Genomic DNA, 20804 nt, shown 5'->3' with positions numbered 1-20804 from the left:
CCTACATACGATTATAATAATCTGAATGACGTTCTGGACGTGTTAAGAATCTTGGCAGTTCAGGAGGTTCAAGAAGGCATTAGGAAAAGATGTTATTCCTAACCCGTTTCAAACTAGATCCTAAAGTGTTTTTGTTGGTTCTTGCTATAACCAGACATCCGGGGCTCAACCTAGACCTGGGTTAAAGTCAGAATTCAGGAGTGGACACCAGCAAACGGATACAGAAGTGTGCTCACGTCCCCTTCGTCAACTGCAATCTCGTTAAGATCCTGGGGTCTCCTGGAAGGAAGGGAAGTTGGAATCACAGGGCCACTCGGCATTCCCCAGAGTCCTCCCCACCCTGTAGTGTCACCGGCCAGCCAGCACTGTCACAGATGGCCCCATCTTACCTCAGGTAACGAGAGTGCTCTCAAAGCCAGGCCACGTCGCCTGCTTACGCAGGATGAAGCTGGAGTGTGCCTTTTCTGAGCATGGTACTCTCTGTCGACTCCGAGTTGAGGGCCTGTCACATACTCCCTCACTCTGTAGATTGAAATCTGGGCCTCAATTCCTATAGAATAGGGTACCCCTACTCCTTGACGGCACACTCTAAAACCAGCAGCAAGGGAGGGGGTTCCGCATTCCCTCTTACACAGGATTGTATGTGTGAAACAGAAAGTGAGACCAACAGTAAAAAATAAAATAAAAAAACCACTGGCATGTTTTCACTGAGAAAACGTCTACAGATGGCCACCCTGTGGAGTGGGTATTATCTCCTGTGTGGTTTCTTTTTTGGTTTGGGGGGCTTTGCACTCAGTTATGAAATCATTCTCACCACCACCACCACCCCACTTCATCTGTTATGGTGACATTTCCAAGTAATGTTTAAAACCAAAGAGTACATTTTATTTTAAAATTCAAAGAGTTCAGTAGCCAAAAAAGCAGCAGTACCCCCTGTTCGGAATGCCCTGGAATCTACTTTCCCCAATTTAAATAGTTGGAAAGTCACCATGAACCTCGGATGCTCTTCTTGGCAGTAGAGAAAAACTGCCATAACAACAAGCTCAGAAATATACACACCCCTCAATGAAACTGGCTTCTTGCCTTCTGTTTTGAGCATACATCACAAGTCAAAATGAATTAAATACAAATCCAGTTTGCAATGGTCCGTCACTAAGCTGCCTCCCAGGAGCGAGCCAGCAGCATGTGGGTTGGAAGGGGGCCCGCAGCGTTCCCTGCACTGTCTTGAATTGGACTGCAGTCTGTCTGACTAAATCAGCCCCACGAGGGAGTCCACAGCCCAGCGGCTCCTTGACTGGGATGGGGTAGGGGGTTGCCTTGAGCAGCTGTGGAAGCCTAGCCAGGGGCCCAGAAGCATAGGCCTCCTCACTCCAGGCCTCTACAGTCAATCAAATGTCAAGGAACCGTCACCAGAAGACACTTTTCATAGGTAAATAGAAGCAGGAACGAGAGCTGACAGTGGGGATTTTCCAAAGAAATGGAAACAAATGTACACAGGCCACTCACCAGAGACTATAGCCAGCGAGAAACAGGAAACGTATCAGGTTAATATTTTAATCTGTACATCACATTTTTTTTGCAAACCATTACATTTTTAAATTAACTTTTTCTTGCAAAATATTCATTTCATTTTCTCCAAGAAAATCTTACAAAGGCAAAAATAAAATTTTATTTTGGCAAATGTCATGAAGTTGATACTGGCAGCATATGGAGTTAGTTAAAAATAGACGACAACTGCTAAGTATATTCAAAATTCTATTTTTTTTCTGAGCATAGTCAAAGAGAAATTTTCATTTAAAGTGTGGCTCCACCCAATGGAGGTTTTTGTTGTTGTTGTATTTCCATTTAAACGTCATTTATTATATGCAGAATAATATAAGAACACAACTTAAATAAAGGGCCACAAACACTGCACCTGGCTTGGTAGCCCCCCTCCTCATGTGGGGCTGGAAGTCAAATCAAAGTCCTGCCATTATGGCCCTGCTGGCGGCAGGCCATGAGGGATGGGGGGGCACACTGCTGCCCTCCTGCCACCAGACCTGAGTCCCAGGGAAGCCAACCCGGGATTCTCCAAGGGCAGGCCGCAAAGGTTCCCATCATGGCCTGGTTGGAGGGAAAGGATTTCTAGGTAGATGTCACCCAGTATGGACTTTATTGCTATAATACAATGAAAGTTGCTTCCTCTCACGTTTTCTGTACTTCAATGTGTACTGTTAAAAATGAAAGCAGGCCAGGCATGGTGGCTCACACCTGTAATCCCAACAGTTTGGGAGGCCGAGGCGGGTGGATAACCTGAGGTCGGGAGTTAAAGACCAGCCTGATGAACACGGAGAAACCTCGTCTCTACTAAAAATACAAAATTAGCTGGGCGTGGTGGCACACGCCTGTAATCCCAGCTACTCGGGAGGCTGAGGCAGGAGAATCACTTGAACCCAGGAGGCAGAGGTTGCGGTGAACCAAGATCGCGCCACTGCACTCCAGCCTGGGCAACAAGAGTGAAACTCCGTCTCAAAAAAAAAAAAAAAAAAAAAAGAGAAAGCAAACTGCTTTTTTCTTTCTGACAAGAGCCCTTTGTTGAGGGAAGCCTGTGGGCCCCAGTACTTTTGAACACACTGTTGCCCCTAAGCCAAACCCAAGGGGCAAGGCACAGACTTGGGCTCCACGTGCGATCCTGGTGGAGTTTCACATAGAGCGGGTCATCAGGTCAGGGACAGCTGATCTCTGCAGCCAAGGGCCCCTCTTCTCCCAGACAGCACGCCAACCAGCCTCTTGCTGGAGTCTACTGGGAACACCTCTTCAAATCTCACTTTCTCCTGAGGTCACTGGAAGCTGGACTAGCCTCTGCTTGCCCCACCCTTCCCACCCCTCAACACCTGTCACCCAAAGTACCCGAATCTGTATGTGCAGCTGCAAAGTCCTGCATCCTCACCCTTCCTGCCACTCAGCCCTTGAGGTGAACATTAGAAAATAGATTCCAATTCTAAAATAGTGTATTTTACAGTGTGTATCAAAAGTGCCTTTACCATTTATATGTAGAGAGGAGTCTGAGCTAAACTAGTGGGTGCATATTAGGACCTGGCCTGTGGTGAACACCTGTAGTCAGTAAGCTCCTCCTTCCTCCAGCCAGATTCCCTGCTCAGCTGGAAGGGGTTTCCTTGGGGGCAGAAAGGTCATCTCGAAGGAAGCTGGTTCCACTGGGCCCCTGGCTCCAGGCTTCTCCTTCGTGTGCTGTGTCACGGGTCAGTCACTGCCAGGGCTGGCAAAAAGCACAGGTGATAGTGAGAGGCTGGCAGGAGCCCTGCTCACATCCAGGGAGCAGGCACATCTGCACACACATGACAGAATGGCAGACAGGCAGACAGGCAGAGCAGCAGAGCGGGGGCTCCAGCAACGCGGCCGCCGCTGTGGGACCCTCAGCTTCTAGGACACATGGGGCTCTCACCCCACCCTCCCTGCACCCCTACTCCACTGCTAGACACATGCTGGCCCCTAAAGTAGGTCCCCATCCTGATAGGGCAAAGACTCTAACAGATTCCAATTCTGCAGTCTGGCCCTGCCCTTCATTGAGTGTGGGTAGTGCTCTTGACCTCTGTGGGCCTTGTTTTTCTAACCTAAAAAACATGGTGGTCATACCCACTTCTTAACAAGGATGCTGTGAGGGTAAGAAGAAATGCAGTACTCCAAAAAGGGTATAAAAGGCCGATCTCACAGCCATGGGGGCACCAAAACCCAGTCTCCTCCTGCCTCTCTGTGCCTGAGTGCTGCTACTGTGCTCAGATCTGTAGGAGAAAGCCACACCCCCAACCGTGGCCTTCACAATGGACCTGGCTAGAGCACTTCCCTATGGCTCCTCAATCATCTCCTCCACCCCTCCTAGAACCTGGCCCAAGGAGGCTGGCCTCGTCCCTCCATGCTCAGGCTGGCAGGGACTTGCTGACTCTGCTGTGAGGCAGGGGGAGCACCCAGGATGGACACCTGAAAAAATATCATGCTTTGTTCCCTGCAGCACAAATACTCTCTCCCTCTTTTCACTTCTTTCTCCAAACACTTAGAGCTGCTCAGGGCAGCCCAGATGAATCCATGAGTGGTGATGGGGAACAAAGGCTCTGAACTCACATCAAAGGGGTTCAAACCCCAGCACTTACAAGCTGCGATTCCTTGTGCAAATCCCTCAAGGTCTCTGAGCTTTTGTTTTCTCATCTGTAAAATGGGGGGAAATATCTTCATAGGGTTGTTGTGTGGATCGAAAGAGATGCTTAGCACAATGCCTGGCACACAGCAGGCACTCAACAATGTTAACCACAGTATATGTAAAGGAAGGAGAGGGGAAAGCCCTGCAAAATGATAGTGGGATGGGATGTCAGGGAAAGGACTGCCCAGACCACCAGTCTGACCTTCCCCTGTCCAGGTAAACCAATGGGCTCCGAAGCAACAGGCTCAGGCCAAGAACTCACTTGAGACTGGACCAGATGATGCCGGCCTCCTGTTGCAGGGCTCCCTCCTCATCCCGCACTGCCTCTCATCACTAGATGCCCACATGGGGAGGGCTTGGTAGGGGTGGTGCCAGAGCTTTCTGCCTGGCTGACAGCCAATTTCACGTTGCCCTGGGCTTCCCTTTCTCTCCCTCTTAAAGTGCCCAGTGACCAAAAGGGCAGTCCCAGCCTCTGCACTGACACCAATTCTTTGTGACCTGGAATGAGCCCCGGCCCCTCACTGGGCCTCAGTTTCCTCATCTGTAGAACTGGACTTTTCCCAATCTTACAGTTCTTCCATTTCTTTGGCCAAAGCCCTGAAAGGCCAAGATCTAACTCTTCCTTTCCAGTCCCCTGAGGCTGGCAGTGTGGGCTGCACTGGTTCTTGGGCATCAGGCTGCCCTACTGAGGAGAGCAAGGGTTGGGGGCACAGTTCTGGTTCTAGAGATTTCAGGGAGGCAGCAGGGGGGATCGCTCAGTCCCTATTGTATTAGAGCCACTGAGGACTGAGTTCCTAAAAAGCATCACTTTCCCACCTGCCTACCAGTCAGGACAGTCCCCACAGCGGCCGCTTTGCCAGTGGAAGGAGGCATCAGCAGGTGGCACTGCAATCATCTCAGCACAGCAGGGAGGTGAGGAGCTCAGCACTAGGGAGGCGCAGGGAGCAGGCAGGGGCACACCAGGCAGGGGCTCTTACTTGGAAGGTGTTAGACAAAGGTGTAGTGGAGTCCGTTGGTTAAAGGGGGGTAAGGTGGCACCATCCTGGGAGACAGGGGGCCTTTAGGCGGGAGGAGGGCCAGCTGCTGCGCTAGATGGGGCAACAGGAATTAAGCGGTGTGTTAGACTCCTCGCCAGCTCCTGCAGCACCAGATGCCCCATTTGGCAGGCTGTGGTGGCGTGGGCCCTGCTGCCCACCAAGAAGGGCCTGGGCTTGAGGGTGAGGGACAGATCCATGGGGTCTGGTGGGGAACCAGATGGGTCAACCTGCAGTTCCTGGATATGCTTCTGAGATGGAGAGAGGGATCAAGAGTGAGGAAAGGCCGCAGCAAAAATCATCTCTGACTAGGAAGGGAGAAAGGCTCTGGGAACTGGTCACAGCATGTTAGGGCTGGGGGCGCTCATCTGCTGGCACTAAGAAGGCCGAGGATGGCAGACCCCCCAGGGCTAGAGCAAGCAAGGCGAGAGGAGGGCACGGTATGGTGGGGGAGCCGCCCCTGCTCGAACCCTCCCCAGAAGGAGCTCAAAAGCTGCTAAGATGAGCCCCAGGGTCATTAGGAGGAGAGGTTTGGATGAGTCATCTCCTGCATCCCTAGTCCCAGAACACCACACTGGCCAACTCTCAGCCCACTCAGCATGTGCTCGAAGGGACTGAGGACAGCAGAGATTTCAAGGACTGTGCAGGATCAGGCTGTGGGGGACAGAGAACAGGTTTTGACTATGACTATGGCCCCTCCCCTTGTTGTCAGTCACTCTCATGGCCTTCTGGGGCCACAGCAAAACTCTCTGATCCCCAGATCAGACTCCCCAGGCCCAGGCATCTGAGGGCTCTGCCGGCCACATCCTTGGCTACTTCTAGACCCTTTGGCCAGGGTTGGAGAATTGGTAGGGGCCATGATACCACTTCAGGCTCTATGGCTGCCCCCTCCCCAGAAGGAGCACACCTGGCCAGGAGCACCACCCAGACACAGAGCGGCCTCTGCATTCGGGGAGAAATGCTACTGGGTGAACTGTGAAGGCACAAGGCACACACAGGTAGGTGAGTTGTGAGTGGAAGGAGGAGCCTGCAGTCTCCTTCCTGACTGAAAGAGCCCCCCTTTTATACACAGAGACACACATACACACAGACATACATACACAGACACACGCTGAGACACACACACACACACACACACACACACACACACACACACGTTCTCATCCCATGGTGTTATTTTTTTCGTCCCATACTTTCTGGCACAATACACTCTGACAAGGTGAACACTGGCTTTAGTTTAGAGACCAAGGCAGCGGGCCAGGGAGGTCTGGAGGGGCTCCCTTCTGCCTTGCTCCAGCAAGAAATTCAAGCATCAACCACTTTCCTGCCCCCTTCTTCATGAGGTCAGAAACCTTAGCCCCTTGGATCAGAACCTTGAAAACCCTGCTCTTAGCTCATAGTCTCCAAGGAAGTGGGGTAGCAGCACTGCTCCTCCTGGGACCGCCTTCCCCTGATACTTCTGAGATTCTGGGCCCCCTTGGTCTCCCCCACTGTGTGGCTTGCCCCACCTTCCCTTCCAAGTCCTGCTGTGCTCATGGGATAGGATGCCCAGTGGTCAGGGGAACACACCACTGACCCTCAACTACCATCCTTGACACCTGATTTTCCACTGGCTCTGGAACAGGCCATGCTGGGCCCAAGTCCACAGGTGCAGTGGGCAGGATCCAGGCCTTGGGGGCTGGGCCATGGCCTTACCTGCCACCTGCTTGCTACGCTGGGAGGCCTCGGAGGCCAGGGCATAGGAGATGTTGATGATGCGCTCCTGCTCCTGCAGCTGCAAGTCCAGGTCAGCCACACTGTTCCGGTCCTGGCCTGAGGTCGGCTGCAGGTTGCACATGCTGCAGGAGGGTCGTAAGCAGACCATGGGCCCTCCTGCCCTGGGCAGCAGCCTCAGGAGTGGAGGGTCTCCCTGGCCTAGAGGTTCTCAACATTTTGAGGGGGTTCAGACAAAAACTGTGGTACTTTCTCCCTAGACAAAGGTAGATGCTTTCCCCCAAACACCCAAACGATCACCGCTTTGTTCCTCTTTTGGGAAGGCCACAGACCTTAAGTTCACAGATCTAGCTGGAGGCTCTTATTAAATTCAGACATGAAATGGCTAAGCCAGCTCTGAAATGGAGGCATACAAACAAGATTAAGTTTCTGAAGCTATTGAGGCTGAGGGGACAGTAAAGTCACTTCAGAGGGCCCCAGGCCAGCATCCAGGGGAGTGGGCAATGCCTCTGGTGCCCTAGGGACAAGGCTGGCACCCTTGGCTCTGATCTGCTGGTCCGCATGAGGGTGCACAGGCCCAAATGCTGGGAGGACCATCACTGGAGCTGATCTCCAACTAGGTCCGCTTGGCTCCACTCTCCACACTTGCTAGGGTCACTTGGGACACAGAATTGGAGGTGAAAGCCCAGGACAAGAAGCCTCTACAAATGTTGCAGGCCTTTCCAGATGACCTAGGCAGGCTTCCTTGCTGATCTGCTGGCAATGTACCAGCCTGCCCCCTCCAATGAGTAGGGCTTACCTGAGACAAAGACTTGGCAAAACATGTACCCCAGCCAGCCTGACCCAGGACTCACATGGTAGAGACACCACCTGGGGTCAGGGTGACCTGTCAACACTTGGGTAAGTGAGGACTGACCTTGACCGGGCGAGGATGTTGCGGATCTTCTCAGCTTTGCGGTAACGCGCTTGCAGCTCCTCAAGGCTAGGTGGCTCTTCGGGATCTAGCTCCACGTAGCGCTCAGGAATTGACACCTTCTCTGGTTTGGACAACTGGGGAGAGGCCAGGAGGTGGCAGAGGGAGACACTCAGATGTCTGGGTTTAGGACTCGCTTTTACCCACCCCCGTCCCCTCCCACCATGGGAAGCAAGCAGAGTCCACAGAGGCTAAGGTAACTTGCTAAGATCACAAAATTAGTAAGTTGTGGAACCCAGGTTTGAACCTGAGTCCGACTCCAAAGCTCGTGTTCTTTCCACTCCACCAGACAACCTCCTACAGGCTGGCGGAAGGCAAGGGCAAGATAGCTAGACTACAAGCTCTCGGGAAAATGATCATCCTTAATGCCACCGTCAAGGCCCTAAGTGACCTGACCCCCGATGACCTCTGCAGCCACTGATCAACCAGCCCCTCCAGTTCCCCACCCACAGTGGGGCCTCAGTTCCATCTGGGAAGCTCTTCCTTTTGTTCCATTGACTCTCATCTTTTCAACCTCACTTTGAGAAGCCTTCTCTGATCCCCTCCACCCCCTCACTTTCCGTTCGCCATTGTCTCCCTCTGTCTAATGCAGGGACTTAGTACTTAGTAGCCCTCCAACTAAATCTCCCTGAATGGATAGATAATGGATAAATGGATGATTGACGGGTGGGTGAATGAAAGGATGTGATGGTGCTTTCTGTCCCTAAAAAGCCTCTTCTGATCTAGACAGGAGGCAGCTCTCTTGAATCTACTGCTGGCCAGAGGAAGACAGCCCCAAATTCCACCTCACCAGCATCTCCCGTAGACCTAGTGGCAAACTCGGCTTGGTGAAACTTTGCTTGGACTAAGAACACTAAAGGAAGCTTTTGCATGCTCCAGGAACTTTTTTCTCCCTGAATTACAAAAGCACACTAAAATGGGGTGGGTTGAAGCTCCTAAAAACGGGCTTAACCCAATCCCAGGGCAAACCTGGTCATGGATTTAAACTCACAGGCAACCCTTTCACTCTGCTGGAGATGGCAAGAAATAAGCTCTTCTCTGTTACTCCAATGAGGACAGATTTAGAGGAAGGAAGTAGATTACATTGTAGCAGGAGGAATTTAGGTTAGAGATAAGGAAGAACATTTTCCCTGGACTGGCAGGCAATCAGGACACTACAGAACACACTTCCCCTGCCAAGGCAGCATGTCGGGGCTTCCTTTGTGAATCTAAGAACACAACAGACCTCTGGCTGTTTCAGATGGCAAAAGAACAAGGTCTTGGGCAGGGGACCAGCCTTGTTAACTCCTAGAGCCCCAGCAGACCCCAAAACTCAGCAACTCTATAGACACCTATCTTATCCACACGCTGTTTCTTTGTTCCCAAAGACCACAGGAACTCGTAACATATTGAGTCAGGTAGATAACATTGGCAAATCAGTTTGTGAATGGGCCTGGCTCTTAAGACAGCAGGAAGGCTCCGGAAGACACAGGTCCTCCTCAGTACTCACTCTCCTATCACACAGACCTGGGGAAAAGTTTTATTGAGGTCTCGCCTATCCCTCATGTGGTGATAACATTTCCTCTTGTGCCATTTCCGGGCAGGCCAAGTCCTTGTACAAATGCTTTTGGTACATTTACGGGTCACTGTGTGATTCATTCCACACAGTCTTCACGCAGCAAAGATGTACCACACACCCACTGTGTGCCAGGCCCTGTGCCAGGGGCTAGGGATACAAAGGTGAACCAAGCAGCCATAGACACTGCCCTGGAGAGCTTAGGAATAGCATCGACATAGGCCCCAGGAGACCATCTGCGTCTTGAAGATGTTGACTGTGTCATACCCTGAGTTCCCTTTCTCTCCACTTGGGTAGAGACATTTCTTGATGGGTAGATCCAGCAGTTACTTGGTCTCCTGGGCCTGCCCTGTCATGATGCACATAAGCCACCAGAGGGCACCAGAAGAATTCAGACCAGAACACTGCACTGTCCCCTAGCTTCTATCATGGCTGGAAATTTTCACTTGTGATTTTCAAACCTGCCCCCCATTTTCCCCTAGTCAGACTGCCCAAGTTGGCCTCACCAGCCAGTTGCAAAGCCAATCCCTGGTGTTGCAGGGAACATTTCCTAACAATAGCAACTGCTGCTCACGTGCCTACTATGTGGCTTTGATTGCTTTGGTCGCTAAACCTCCAGAGAACATGTGGAGTCACTTAATCCTCTTCACAACCCACCTCACTGTTGAGGAAACTGAGGCACAGAGAAGCTAAAATTACAATTTGCCCTAAATTAGAGAGAGTTTTGAACCTTCATTGAAACGTCTGGCCTCCTTTCTTTGCCTCAAGCTGCTATCCATCCATTCTCCTAGGCCACACTGAAGCTGAGCCATGTCCCTGTTCAGGGTGATACCCCACAGTGGGAAGGTGGATCAGGCTGGGAGCTTGAAGGCCATGTCTCCTGGAGGACATGAAGGAAGCGCCTGCCCTCACCTCTCTGCTGATGTCCAAGTCATAGTCTTGAGGCTCCAGGTCCAACTCAGTGACAGGCATGGCCTGCACTTTCAAGCAGCCATTCTCCTCCTTGTCCTTTTTTTCCCCTTGCACGACCCGTTCCAGCAACTGCAGGTCAAAGTCCTGCTCACGCTTCCACTGGCAACAGAACAAGAGAGTTAAACGTAGTCGCTTTCTGACTGCTGAAAGAGCCCAGCTGGTCACCTTTTTCCATGGGGTCCTTTGGAAGATGAACCTGTGATCCCATTAGGGAAAAGCTGTATGTGCAATAGAGAACGAAGCTGCTGTCCACTTCATATGGGCTGTTCCAGGCTGCTAATGGAACTGATCTGGGTTCCCAGAAGTTTTAAACATACACCCCCGGGGCATAGGTCTAAGACTCATGACTTCAGGCTCACAGTGGTCCCCAGGGAAACAGAAGGCTCTCAGAGAGGGTGACCTCCAAACAACTTGGGACAGAGTTCTAGAGAAGGGATTTGCCCCTTCCACTCTCTACAGCTGGTTCAGGAGACATATGTCCCAAGCTCAGAGTTAATGGAAAAACATGCCCTTCAAGGCCCTGCTTAGCAAGAGGAATAACCAAGGGTCTTTCTATTGGAAATTTTCAACAAGGTAACATTTGTAGGTAGGGGATATCGCACTCACAGCAGGGCTGGGGAGGTACAAGCAAGAGCAGCTTGGAGCCAATGAGGCAGACAAACTGCTGTGTGAGATCCATCTATTTGAGATAGATGTTTTCTTTAAATTGGAAAAAAAAACTAAATCATATAAAATTGAAATGCTAAATCAAATGGAATGTTTCTAAGTCTGTTTCACAGTATCAACTTTGTAACAAGCTTCCCAAAAGGGAAAATCTAACCCATAAGATCCAACCATGACTGTCCAGCTCCGTGGTGGCTTCCTGTTGACCCAGGACCTGCATCCTCACAGGCCTTTGACCACTGAGCAGGTTGTTGAGAATAGAGTAGGCTCAAAGTCTCACTTCCCCTGAGCAGAACCAAAGCAGATGCTTACCTATCCCAGGTCACCCCCTCTCTCCCATCCATCCACTTCAAAGTCCCAAATGATCCTGATTGTCTTTGATGCCTCCTCAAGTCCCTCCAAAACCCCAAACCCAGAGCCATATTTGCACATTTCACCCATTCATGCACAAGCTCTCAATAATAACCTCAAATCAGTGTAATCGCTCTTAGGTGATGGTTTCCAATTATTGTTGGAAAGGATTAGGCAATTGAAGTTCCAAGGATGAAAAAATCAATTTAATGATTCACAAAGAAAACACTCATTTCTTTACACGCTCACAAATGCTCCAAATAGAGATAAGTCCTCATTTAAACCCAGCCTGATTGTTTCCACAAACAGGAAAAGTTCACTAGACTCTACAAGGTATCCTGGGGAAGAACCACGCCAATCCATTATTATTAAGCAACATGTTTATTGGCGTTGATGCAGAGACTTACACAAGTCTTTTTTTTTTTTTTAAGAGAAAAATTACAAGGTATTCAAGTTACGAGTTTTAAATAATCTCTACATTTGAGACATCAAATTATAAAAGGTCAGTGTTACCCCATATGACATTTGTTTTAAAAGTTTAAAAGTTACCAGGTTTGCAGCTTTTAAAGATATGAATGCCCTGGGTCTTACCCCTTTGGTGTCTGAGCTAACAGCTGCAGAGAGGCCCTCTGAATACACAGTATATTTTGCTATCCCTTCAAGTTATTAAATACCAGAAACACAAAAGGTTTTCCAAAAGAAATTGTGTGATTGGACTAGAGGAATTAAAACCGAACAGCCTCAGTCTTGGGAGAATGTATTAAACGTGCAATCTCTGAAGTCCCTGTCTACTGTCCAGGTGTAAGGCATGGGTTTTTATAAATTAATAATGCCCAGACCTCTGCCAATGACTCTGGCCTCGGGCAGCAGGTTGGCTCAGGCTTGTGGGGTGGCTTTTGGGACAAGTGAATTATGAGTCAGTAGGCCTGCATGAAGAGGGCAGCAGAAAGGTGAGTCACATCTGGGAACACTCAACGGGCTATGGAGACAAGAACCGCTATTACAAGCCCGGTAACAAGTAGCACAGGCCAGTTAGAGCACGTTCAATGCAAGTCAGAAGCTTCTGTAAACACAATCAGGCAGGATTAGAGAGGCAACGAGCGGTAACACTAAAAGCAAAGGAGCTTGTGCAATGAATTAGGTAAAGAACAATCAGGCTAGAGGTTTAGGGAAACATGGGATTTCAAACAACAGGGAAAAGTCAAATGGAATGTTTCCAGAGGGACCTAAGGTGACTGTGGACAGGGCACAGCGCCAGGAAGCGCCACCAGGGAGCAGCACAGGCCTCTCCAGCTCTCCCTGACACCCCTGAGGCCTCTGCACTGCAAGCCCAGGGAGACCACTGGCCCTCGGGGCAGGGGTGTGACCCGGTGCTCCAGCGCCCTCACACAGCATCTGCTGGCAGGTGTGGGAGGCTGATCGGTTTGCTTGTGCTTCTAATCAAATCAGGTCACCATCTTCCTCCTCTCCTCTCTGAACCCTGTATTCCCAGATCCTGAATTTGGCTGAGATTCTAAATGCCTGCAAAGACCCCTCTCCATCGTGGCTGGGAGGACTGACTGGGTGTTTCCTCAGGCTCCTGGGCCTGTTTGACCCTCACTCCAGCTCTGGTTCAGGTCATCCTCTAACCAGGCATTTGTCCAGCCTGTGTCGTGGACAAACAGCCCCGTGGGGTGTTCTCTCAACCATTTAGGTCAATGGACGGCTCGCTCCCTGGGAGGTGTGATATGCTTATGTTTGGGGGACTCTGAGGGGCACTCAGCTCCCTGTCCCTGCCCCGCTGCCTGGCCCCGCCTAACATACTGAGCCAAGATCTCCAGGGAGTGGCCGGCTGAGGTAGCGAGATGAGGGCAGGCCTGTCCTCTCCCCTTGGCCCAGTGTCCTCTTGCGCTCTCGGACCAGGGCCTTCTGGTGTCGCTTCATGCGCTCCAGCTGCTCCTCCGCACTCATCTTGCCCCGCTGGTGATCCCCTGAGTACAGGCGCTCCAAGGCACTCTTGGGTCTCTGAGGAAGAGGAGGCAGGCAAGAGAGACACAGAACGGCTGGGCTGGGCATGCAGAGGACAGCCACCCCGCTGGCTGCATTCCCGTTGTCTCTCACACACATGCACACTCTACTTGGGCTCCTCTTGGACTTAGAGAACTATTTCCTCTAAGCAACACGATGCCCCCAACCCTCAGGAGCTTTCTGAGCAGAACCCACTCTGCAGATGCAGACACTGAGGCTCAGGCCTGTCCAGTGAGGCCAGAACCCAGGGTGCAGGCTTCTGGAGCTCCCTCCTGCCACCCTGACAGGCCAGAGAGAAAGGCAGGATGCCCTCCTTGGTGGGCAGTGAGTGACAGGGAGCTCAGGAGGGGCTGAGGCCACCCCAGAGGCCATCCCCAGGGCTGACGGGATGGCCAGTTACTGTCCCCCTGGGAGACCCTCCCTCCCCATGTGAAGGAGCAGGGAGGTCCTCGACAGCTCAAGGCCACTCACAGGGAAGGTCGCCTTGCTGCTTTCGGCATTGAGACCCCTCCGGAGTGTGACGTAGGGAGCAATGGTGGATGACTGCTGGAGCCTTGACATGGACCCTGACAGCCCTTCATGAGGAAAGAGAAGTGCGAGCATGTTTGTGCTGGGGGTGGGCGGGTCCCCGCTTCTCCCTCATCACACATTCTTGTAGGAGGACCAAGAGCATCCAGCCAATGACCCACCCTTATTTCTCTTCTTCCTCCCCAGGGCCTGGAAGAGCAAGGTCCCTAATAGAGGATGAGGGCCAGCCCAGGGGAGACCTTTGTCCCTGATGGAGGGCAATGTCCCTCCAGATCTGTGGACTACTGCAGGCTTTCCTTACATGCAGATGACCGGGCTGCCTGGCAGGTGGAAAGACTGGAGGGGCAGGAATGCCTTTCACCCCCTTATCTATTCTTAGGCACCCTGCACAACCCAACTTGGGGTGAGGAGGAAAGTGAGGACACTCAACTGGAAAGAAGACATTTAAGGAAAGGGTTCATTGAGGGTTTATTCGAGAGACAGAAGCACTCTGGAAGGTCTGAGATGGACAAGCTGGTGGCAGCAACCCAGCCTGCAGGGTGCAGTGACTCTGGAGCCAGAGCACTGGGATGGTCTTCTGGTTCCACCAATGATCAGCTAATTGGCAAGTTATTTAATTTCTCTGGGCCTTAGTTTCTGTGTCTCTAAAATGGGGATGACAGTACTTTCCTCATAGGATTGTTGTGAATATCATGTCTATATAAAGTGCTTAAACAGTGCCAGGCTTTCTAGTAACTGCTATTATCATTGTTCCTTGGGACAGATGTAACAAAAGAGGAAGAGAATCATGATGTGGGCCAGAGGAAGGCAGGCCAGGTCCTCCCTCTTGGCAGCCCAGAGCCCCCTGAGAGCTGCTGCTCACTGCTAGGCCTGGAGCTGCAGGCAGAAGGGTACGAGGCACCTCCTGAGGGCTGGAAGCAGTGTGGTGGGATTCCCAGAGAAACTCCAGGGAGGACCCTGCCTTACCTCTGCCTGGCAGCGTCTGGTACCTGCTCTCAGGGCCCACAAGTCCTAGGGAGGGCTGGGCCATGTCCCCGCTGAGGGTCACCAGCTCAGGCTCACTGACATACGACCGCAGCTCCACCTGTGGGCAGAGACCCAGGTGATGTGACCTGCCAGTGTCATACCCCCTTCCCTCTCCCCACATGCAGAGTGGCAGTCCCAGGGTCCCCCGCTCACCCTGGAGTCCCCGTTCACACACTGCCCCAGCTCCCGGTCTCGCCTCCTCTCATCTGACTGCCGCTTGAGGCCCCGCACAGACGTGTGCCGGATGATGGTGGCCTCTCTTGGCAGAGGCGGCACGGCCGGGGGCTGGTCCTCTGGGCTGTAGAGTTCGGGGAGTGGGGGCCTGGGAGGGGCTTCATCTTCCTGCTGAGAAAGAGAACCAGACCAGTGGTCAGTGAGACACAGCTGGAGGCAGGACTGCTGGGTACTGCCACAGTGGAGGTTTAAAGGGCAGGAACAGGCCACATCAGAGCCACAGAACATGGCTGCTTCAGCCAAGGAGCACTCACACTTCCCGGGGAGGAGCAGTGAAGAAGGGACATGCCTCTGCTCCTCTATCCCCTCAGATGTATACAGTTTCTATTCTGCAAAGTGTTACCTGTATAACTGTCCCAAAACCCAGGACTCAAGTCTCCCGGGTCCATGTCCTTGGTGCTGTGCCAAACTGCTCCCTCCGCTCATCTGGAATGTACATTGCAGGCAGGCTGCTAACCCTGCCCTGACGTCCATACTTATGACAGCACCACCCACCTGGAGAATAACATCTACCCACTCAGCAGTGCTTAGCCTGAGCTGGCTCACTGGCCCTGCACAAGCTCTGGCTCCTTCAGCATGGTGGCGAGCTGAACAAGGACAGAATCTATATCCTCCTGGCCTTTCTATCAGAAATGTGCATGGTTACAAAATATTTCCTCCTTCCTGACTCAGAACAGGCGGTCAGCATGAGTGACTCACTGCCTACCATGCAGCTGATTCTCTAGAATGTGATGAATGCAACCATTTTCCTTGAAACTCCCTGTCCACAATGCTCTGTGAGGGCTGTGGTTCCTCTGCATATCAACAGACCGGCCCCTGGTTGCCATGAATATCCACTCGCAGGACTAATGACCATCACGCCTTCTACCTGCTAAATTCCCTCTTGCTCCGTCTAATTTGGTTTTGTTTTTAAGAATTCTGCAGAGGCACTCCAAGCTCTTGGAAAGTTCAGGAAAGAGCACTCCAAAGCAAAGGCTTATCAACAATCTTCTAAAGCAATAAGCTTAACTGATGTGTGAAAGTTAAGCAATCTGCCTAAGATACCCACTGGTTCTCCAAGGATCCACAGTTTCCAATCCTGACAAGACATATGAATCACCAATTTCTAAAAAGCTCCCCAGAAAGATAAACATAAAACATCGATTGCCTTTGATTGAATGGAATGTCTGGAGGCAGAGGATGGGAAGGAGACATGTTATTATGTACTTTTTTATATCTTTTGCTTTTGTATCCTTTGAGAATATCATCTAATTTATTTTTAAAAAGACATTAAACTCAAGAAAGTAAGTCAAATAAAAATAAAAGAACTATAGCCACATGCAACAATGTATATAAATCTCACAAACATAATGTTGAAGAAAAGATGCAAGATACAAAAGAGTACAGAATTATACACCAGCATAATCACAGTGTTTAGGAAAGTCAGCACAGGTACTAAAACTGAAAAAAAAAGAAAAGGGGATTATTATCCAAAAAGTCAAGATTGTAGTTACTTCTGGCAGACAGGAAGCAGCTTGAACTGGGAAAGAACCCAGAGGCTTCTGGTTGCTGGTAGTGTTCTGTTTCTTAGTCTAGCTGTTGGTATAAAACAGGTGATCTCTTTATTGTTATTCATTGAATTATATAATCGTGTTTTATGTCATTTTCAGGATGGGTATTATTGTTTCACAAATATAAATGGGTTTTGTTTTGAGACAGGGTCTTGCTGTATTGCCCAGGCTGGAGTGCAGCTGTGTGATCACAGGTCACTGCAGCCTCAAGCTCCTGGACTCAAATGATCCTCCTGCCTTAGCCTTCCCAGTAGCTGGGACTACAGTCACGTACCACCACACCCATCTTAGAAGTGTTAAAAACAAGCAAGTAATAAAACAAATGGTAAAACTGGCAAACACACATATATTCCTAGGAGAGAGGACCTCTCCTGGTGATCCTGATGCTCACCCAAGCTGAGAAAGCCCTGCCTGAGCGCCACAGATGACCAAGCTGAGGAGGAGCCTCTGTGACCATCTACAAAAGGGAAAGCGAAGAAGCTCAGAGAAGGGACGGACTTGCCTGAGGACACACAGAGAGAATCGGTCCTGGAATCTGGATGTCCCAGCTCCTATGCCAGCGCCATTTCCCCTACTCCCTGTCCCAGCTGGCAGCATCCCGCCCTATGTCGGCAGCCATCTGCCCCAGACGTTCCTGCTATTTGTTTTGGTATTTTCCCTGTCCTGTTTCAGGGCAAGAGCTCCAGTCTACCTCTTGGATCTAGGATTGGGAAGATCTCAAGATGTTGAAATCCACAGTGACTCTCTGGCTGGGTGGTGGGCCATACCCTGGGTGCAGCTATGGGCCAGCTATGGCTGGAAGCAGGTAGATGGTGAGGACCAGGATAGCAGAACTCATGTGTTTTACCCAGCACTGTGCACTGACCTCACCAGAGGTCCAGGGACACACGATGCCTGATGAATTTCCTCCAAGCCTTTGTTGGCAAGAATCTGGAGGGCCCCATTCTGAGGTCCACTCTGCTATAGATTCCCTGCACTGGGACTAGCCTCCTTGTGTTCTCCAGCCAAGGCTGGCCTGGCCCTGGAGGCGTGAGCTCTCTTGAGACCTGACCACATCTCCTATTTCTTTAAAGTCTCCTGCATTCCCAGACTCTGCCAAGAGCTTGGCCTCTTTCTATGCCAGGCAAACCAAGGTGCTAGCCCAGTCAGCCACAGAGGCCACAGACCGGATCTGGGACTGAAGGCCCAAATGGAAGATGGCACAGTATAAAAGAGAAGGGCCAGGAGATGTGATTGGATTCACTAGTTAGAATGGAGACATTGAGCAAATGTCAACAATTTAGGCTCTTAGTTTTCTTCCCTATGGAATGGGGATACTGCTCTTGCTGTGTACATTCTGTGAGGTTATTTTAAAGATCAAAGCATCCTCACAACCCAGCCCAGTGCTCAGCAGCAGGTGAAGGGAAGGACATTTTTCCACTGGACTGAGCTCACTGCCCACGGACACCCCGCGGATTTGCACAGAGGTTTGCATGGGGACAGCCTCGCCCACAGCCACACACCTCTCTGCAGATCACAAACCCCATCCTACTCAGCACAGTTACTTCTTCTTGGTGGGCCTCAGTTTTCCTAACTGCAAAATGGGAGAGTTGGGTTAGATCATCTTTCAGGGATCTTCCAGTTCTGAGAGTCTAAGGCACAATAGCAGGGAAATACTACTCTTTAACTGCTTGTGACTAAGGACTCCTTTAGGACACTGGCTGGGTCCATTTCCCCAAGTTTTCCCAGGAGTTTCTCTCCCAGGAGAAAGTAATCTGAGGACAGAGAGGAAACAATGGCATTCAGCTCCTAGTCATCACTACTTACAACTTTGGGCTTCATCTTAGTTGGTGACTGAAGGGGGGATGTCACTTTCCTCAGCTGGGGTGGGTGAGGTCGGTACGGCACGTAGGTTTGCAGCTGGGGGAAGAGTCGAACCTCCAGAGGGGTCCGCACAGGGCTGGTGGGAGGACTGGGCTGTAGGGGCGGCTTGCTCTCAGAAGTTGAGAGTGAAGGCACAGGCGGGTGAGGAAGCAAAGGCACCGTTTTTCTCTCTAAGGGGCATAGAAGGAAACAAAGCACGGGATGGAACAAAGACCCCCTTCCTCGGAGGATGAGTGGGGTGATTTAGCACCTCGAAGACCCAACCTCCCCAAGGGCCATCCCACCCACTTGGCTCCCAGCCTTCCACCCTCCCACCACCCCCGCCCTCACCCAGATCCCCCACACCCAGGAAGATGGACAGCTCACCCGGATTTTTGACGGACTCCACTAGAATTCTGAAGTTCTCTTTATTTGCACTCAGGCCTGCAGTGACATCTTCAATTCTCCATAGATCTTTCTGTATCTGTGATTTCTCCTGAGGAAGACAAAGTGGTGGGTTTTCCTTCTTAGCTCCTTACAAGTTTCTTCTTAGGACTTACCCCACCATTTCAGACAGAGCCCCCTGCCCTGGGGGGCAGCATCCCCTCTGGAAACCCCACTAGTGCTAGAGCCAAGCCTGCTTCACAGCTTTCTAGGGAAGCATAGACATGGAAAATGCCCAAGATCCAGGGAGAAATTTCAGAGTAGCTTTCAGCAGTCCAGCTTGCCTAATTTAAAAAGAGACTGCCGTAAACACTGTGCCATTCCACTAAAATACTGTATGACACACTTAGAGTAGTCAATTTCATACAGACAGGAAGTATAACAGTGGTTGCTGGGGGCGGGGGAGAGGGAAGAATGGAGAACTATTTAATGTGTATAAAGTTTCAGTTATACAAGATAAAAAGTTCTGGAGATTGGGCGCACAAAAATGTGAATGTACTTTACACCACTGAACTGTATACTTAAAAATAATTAAGATGGGTCGGGCGCAATGGCTCTTGTCTGTTATCACCGCACTTTGGGAGGCCAAGGAGGTGAACACTTGAGGCCAGGGGTTTGAGACTAGCCTGGCCAACATGTGAAACCCCATCTCTACTATAAATACAAAAATTAGCCTGGCATGGTGGCATGCGCCTGTAATCCCAGCTACTTGGGAGGCTGAGGCACGAGAATCGCTTGAACCCGGGAGGCAGAGGTTGCAGTGAGCCGAGATCATACCACTGCACTCCAGCCTGGGCAAAAGAGTGAGACCCTGTCTCAACAAAATAATAATAATAATAATAAAGATGGTAAATTTATGTTCTGTGTATTTTACCACAGTTTTTTTCTTTTTTTTTTTAAAGATGGAGTTTCACTTCTGTTGCCCAGGCTGGAGTGCAATGGTGCCATCTTGGCTCACTGAAACCTCCGCCTCCCAGGTTCAAGCGATTCTCCTGCCTCAGCCTCCCAGGCAGCTGGGATTACAGGCACCCATTACCACACCCGGCTAATTTCTGTATTTTTAGTAGAGACAGGATTTCACCACATTGGCCAGCTGGTCTTGAACTCCTGACCTCAGGTGATCTGCCCACCTTGGCCTCTCAAAGTACTGGGATTACAGGCATGAGACACCGCACCTGGCCTTTACCACAATTTTTTAAAAGGCACTGTCTTATGTAATCATGGCAGAAGGGAAGGAAGGACTAGAGTTTACACCATCTCTAGGATACAAAAAACATTTTTTTAGAAGTCAGAGCTGAACCCAAGATTTGAGGTTTAGTTAAAAATACAGTAGTGAATGGAATATTAGTTGGCAATAAAAAGAAATGAAGTACTGATGCATGCTACAAGGATGATCCTTGAAAACATGTGAGGGAAAGAAGCCAGTCACAAAAAGCTACACATTATATGATTCCATGTATAAGAAATGTCCAGATTAGTCAAATCAGTAGAAACAGAAAGTAGATTAGCGTTTGGCTACGGCAGAGGGGACACTGGGGAAATGAGAGTGACTGTTAATGGATACAGGATTTCTGTTGGGGGATGATGAAGTGTTACAAAATTGATTATGGTGATGGCTGTGTCATGCTATGAATATACTAAAAACCACTGAAATGTATACTTTAGAAGAGTGAATTTATTTATTTATTTATTTATTTATTTATTTATTTATTTATTTATT

The 20804-nt window shown here is 50.4% G+C and overlaps 1 protein-coding gene across 2 annotated transcripts in view; it reads right to left on the bottom strand.

The window, feature by feature from the left end:
- Window positions 1-1540: 1540 nt before the first annotated feature.
- Window positions 1541-20804, bottom strand: part of PLEKHA7 (pleckstrin homology domain containing A7) — a 232345-nt gene continuing 213081 nt past the window's right edge. Inside the window, exons 18-27 of one of the 2 annotated variants that reach the window (XM_026454036.2) lie at window positions 19028-19136; window positions 18605-18831; window positions 15168-15356; window positions 14955-15072; window positions 13932-14035; window positions 13257-13457; window positions 10380-10538; window positions 7856-7989; window positions 6922-7064; window positions 1541-3256 (exon numbers count right to left, since the gene is read on the bottom strand). In XM_026454036.2, the coding sequence (XP_026309821.1) occupies window positions 3234-3256; window positions 6922-7064; window positions 7856-7989; window positions 10380-10538; window positions 13257-13457; window positions 13932-14035; window positions 14955-15072; window positions 15168-15356; window positions 18605-18831; window positions 19028-19136 (1407 nt within the window). In that variant the 3' untranslated portion in view covers window positions 1541-3233. Of the gene's footprint in view, window positions 3257-6921; window positions 7065-7855; window positions 7990-10379; window positions 10539-11815; window positions 13458-13931; window positions 14036-14954; window positions 15073-15167; window positions 15360-18604; window positions 18832-19027; window positions 19137-20804 lie in introns of those variants that run through there. The other variant, XM_023230894.3, reaches the window with a different exon arrangement.

This window comes from Piliocolobus tephrosceles, chromosome 13 (assembly GCF_002776525.5).
Source record: "Piliocolobus tephrosceles isolate RC106 chromosome 13, ASM277652v3, whole genome shotgun sequence".
Taxonomy (NCBI): Eukaryota; Metazoa; Chordata; class Mammalia; order Primates; family Cercopithecidae; genus Piliocolobus; species Piliocolobus tephrosceles.
The sequence above is the reverse complement of the archived record's forward strand: the minus strand, read 5'-3'. Positions and strand labels throughout refer to the sequence as shown.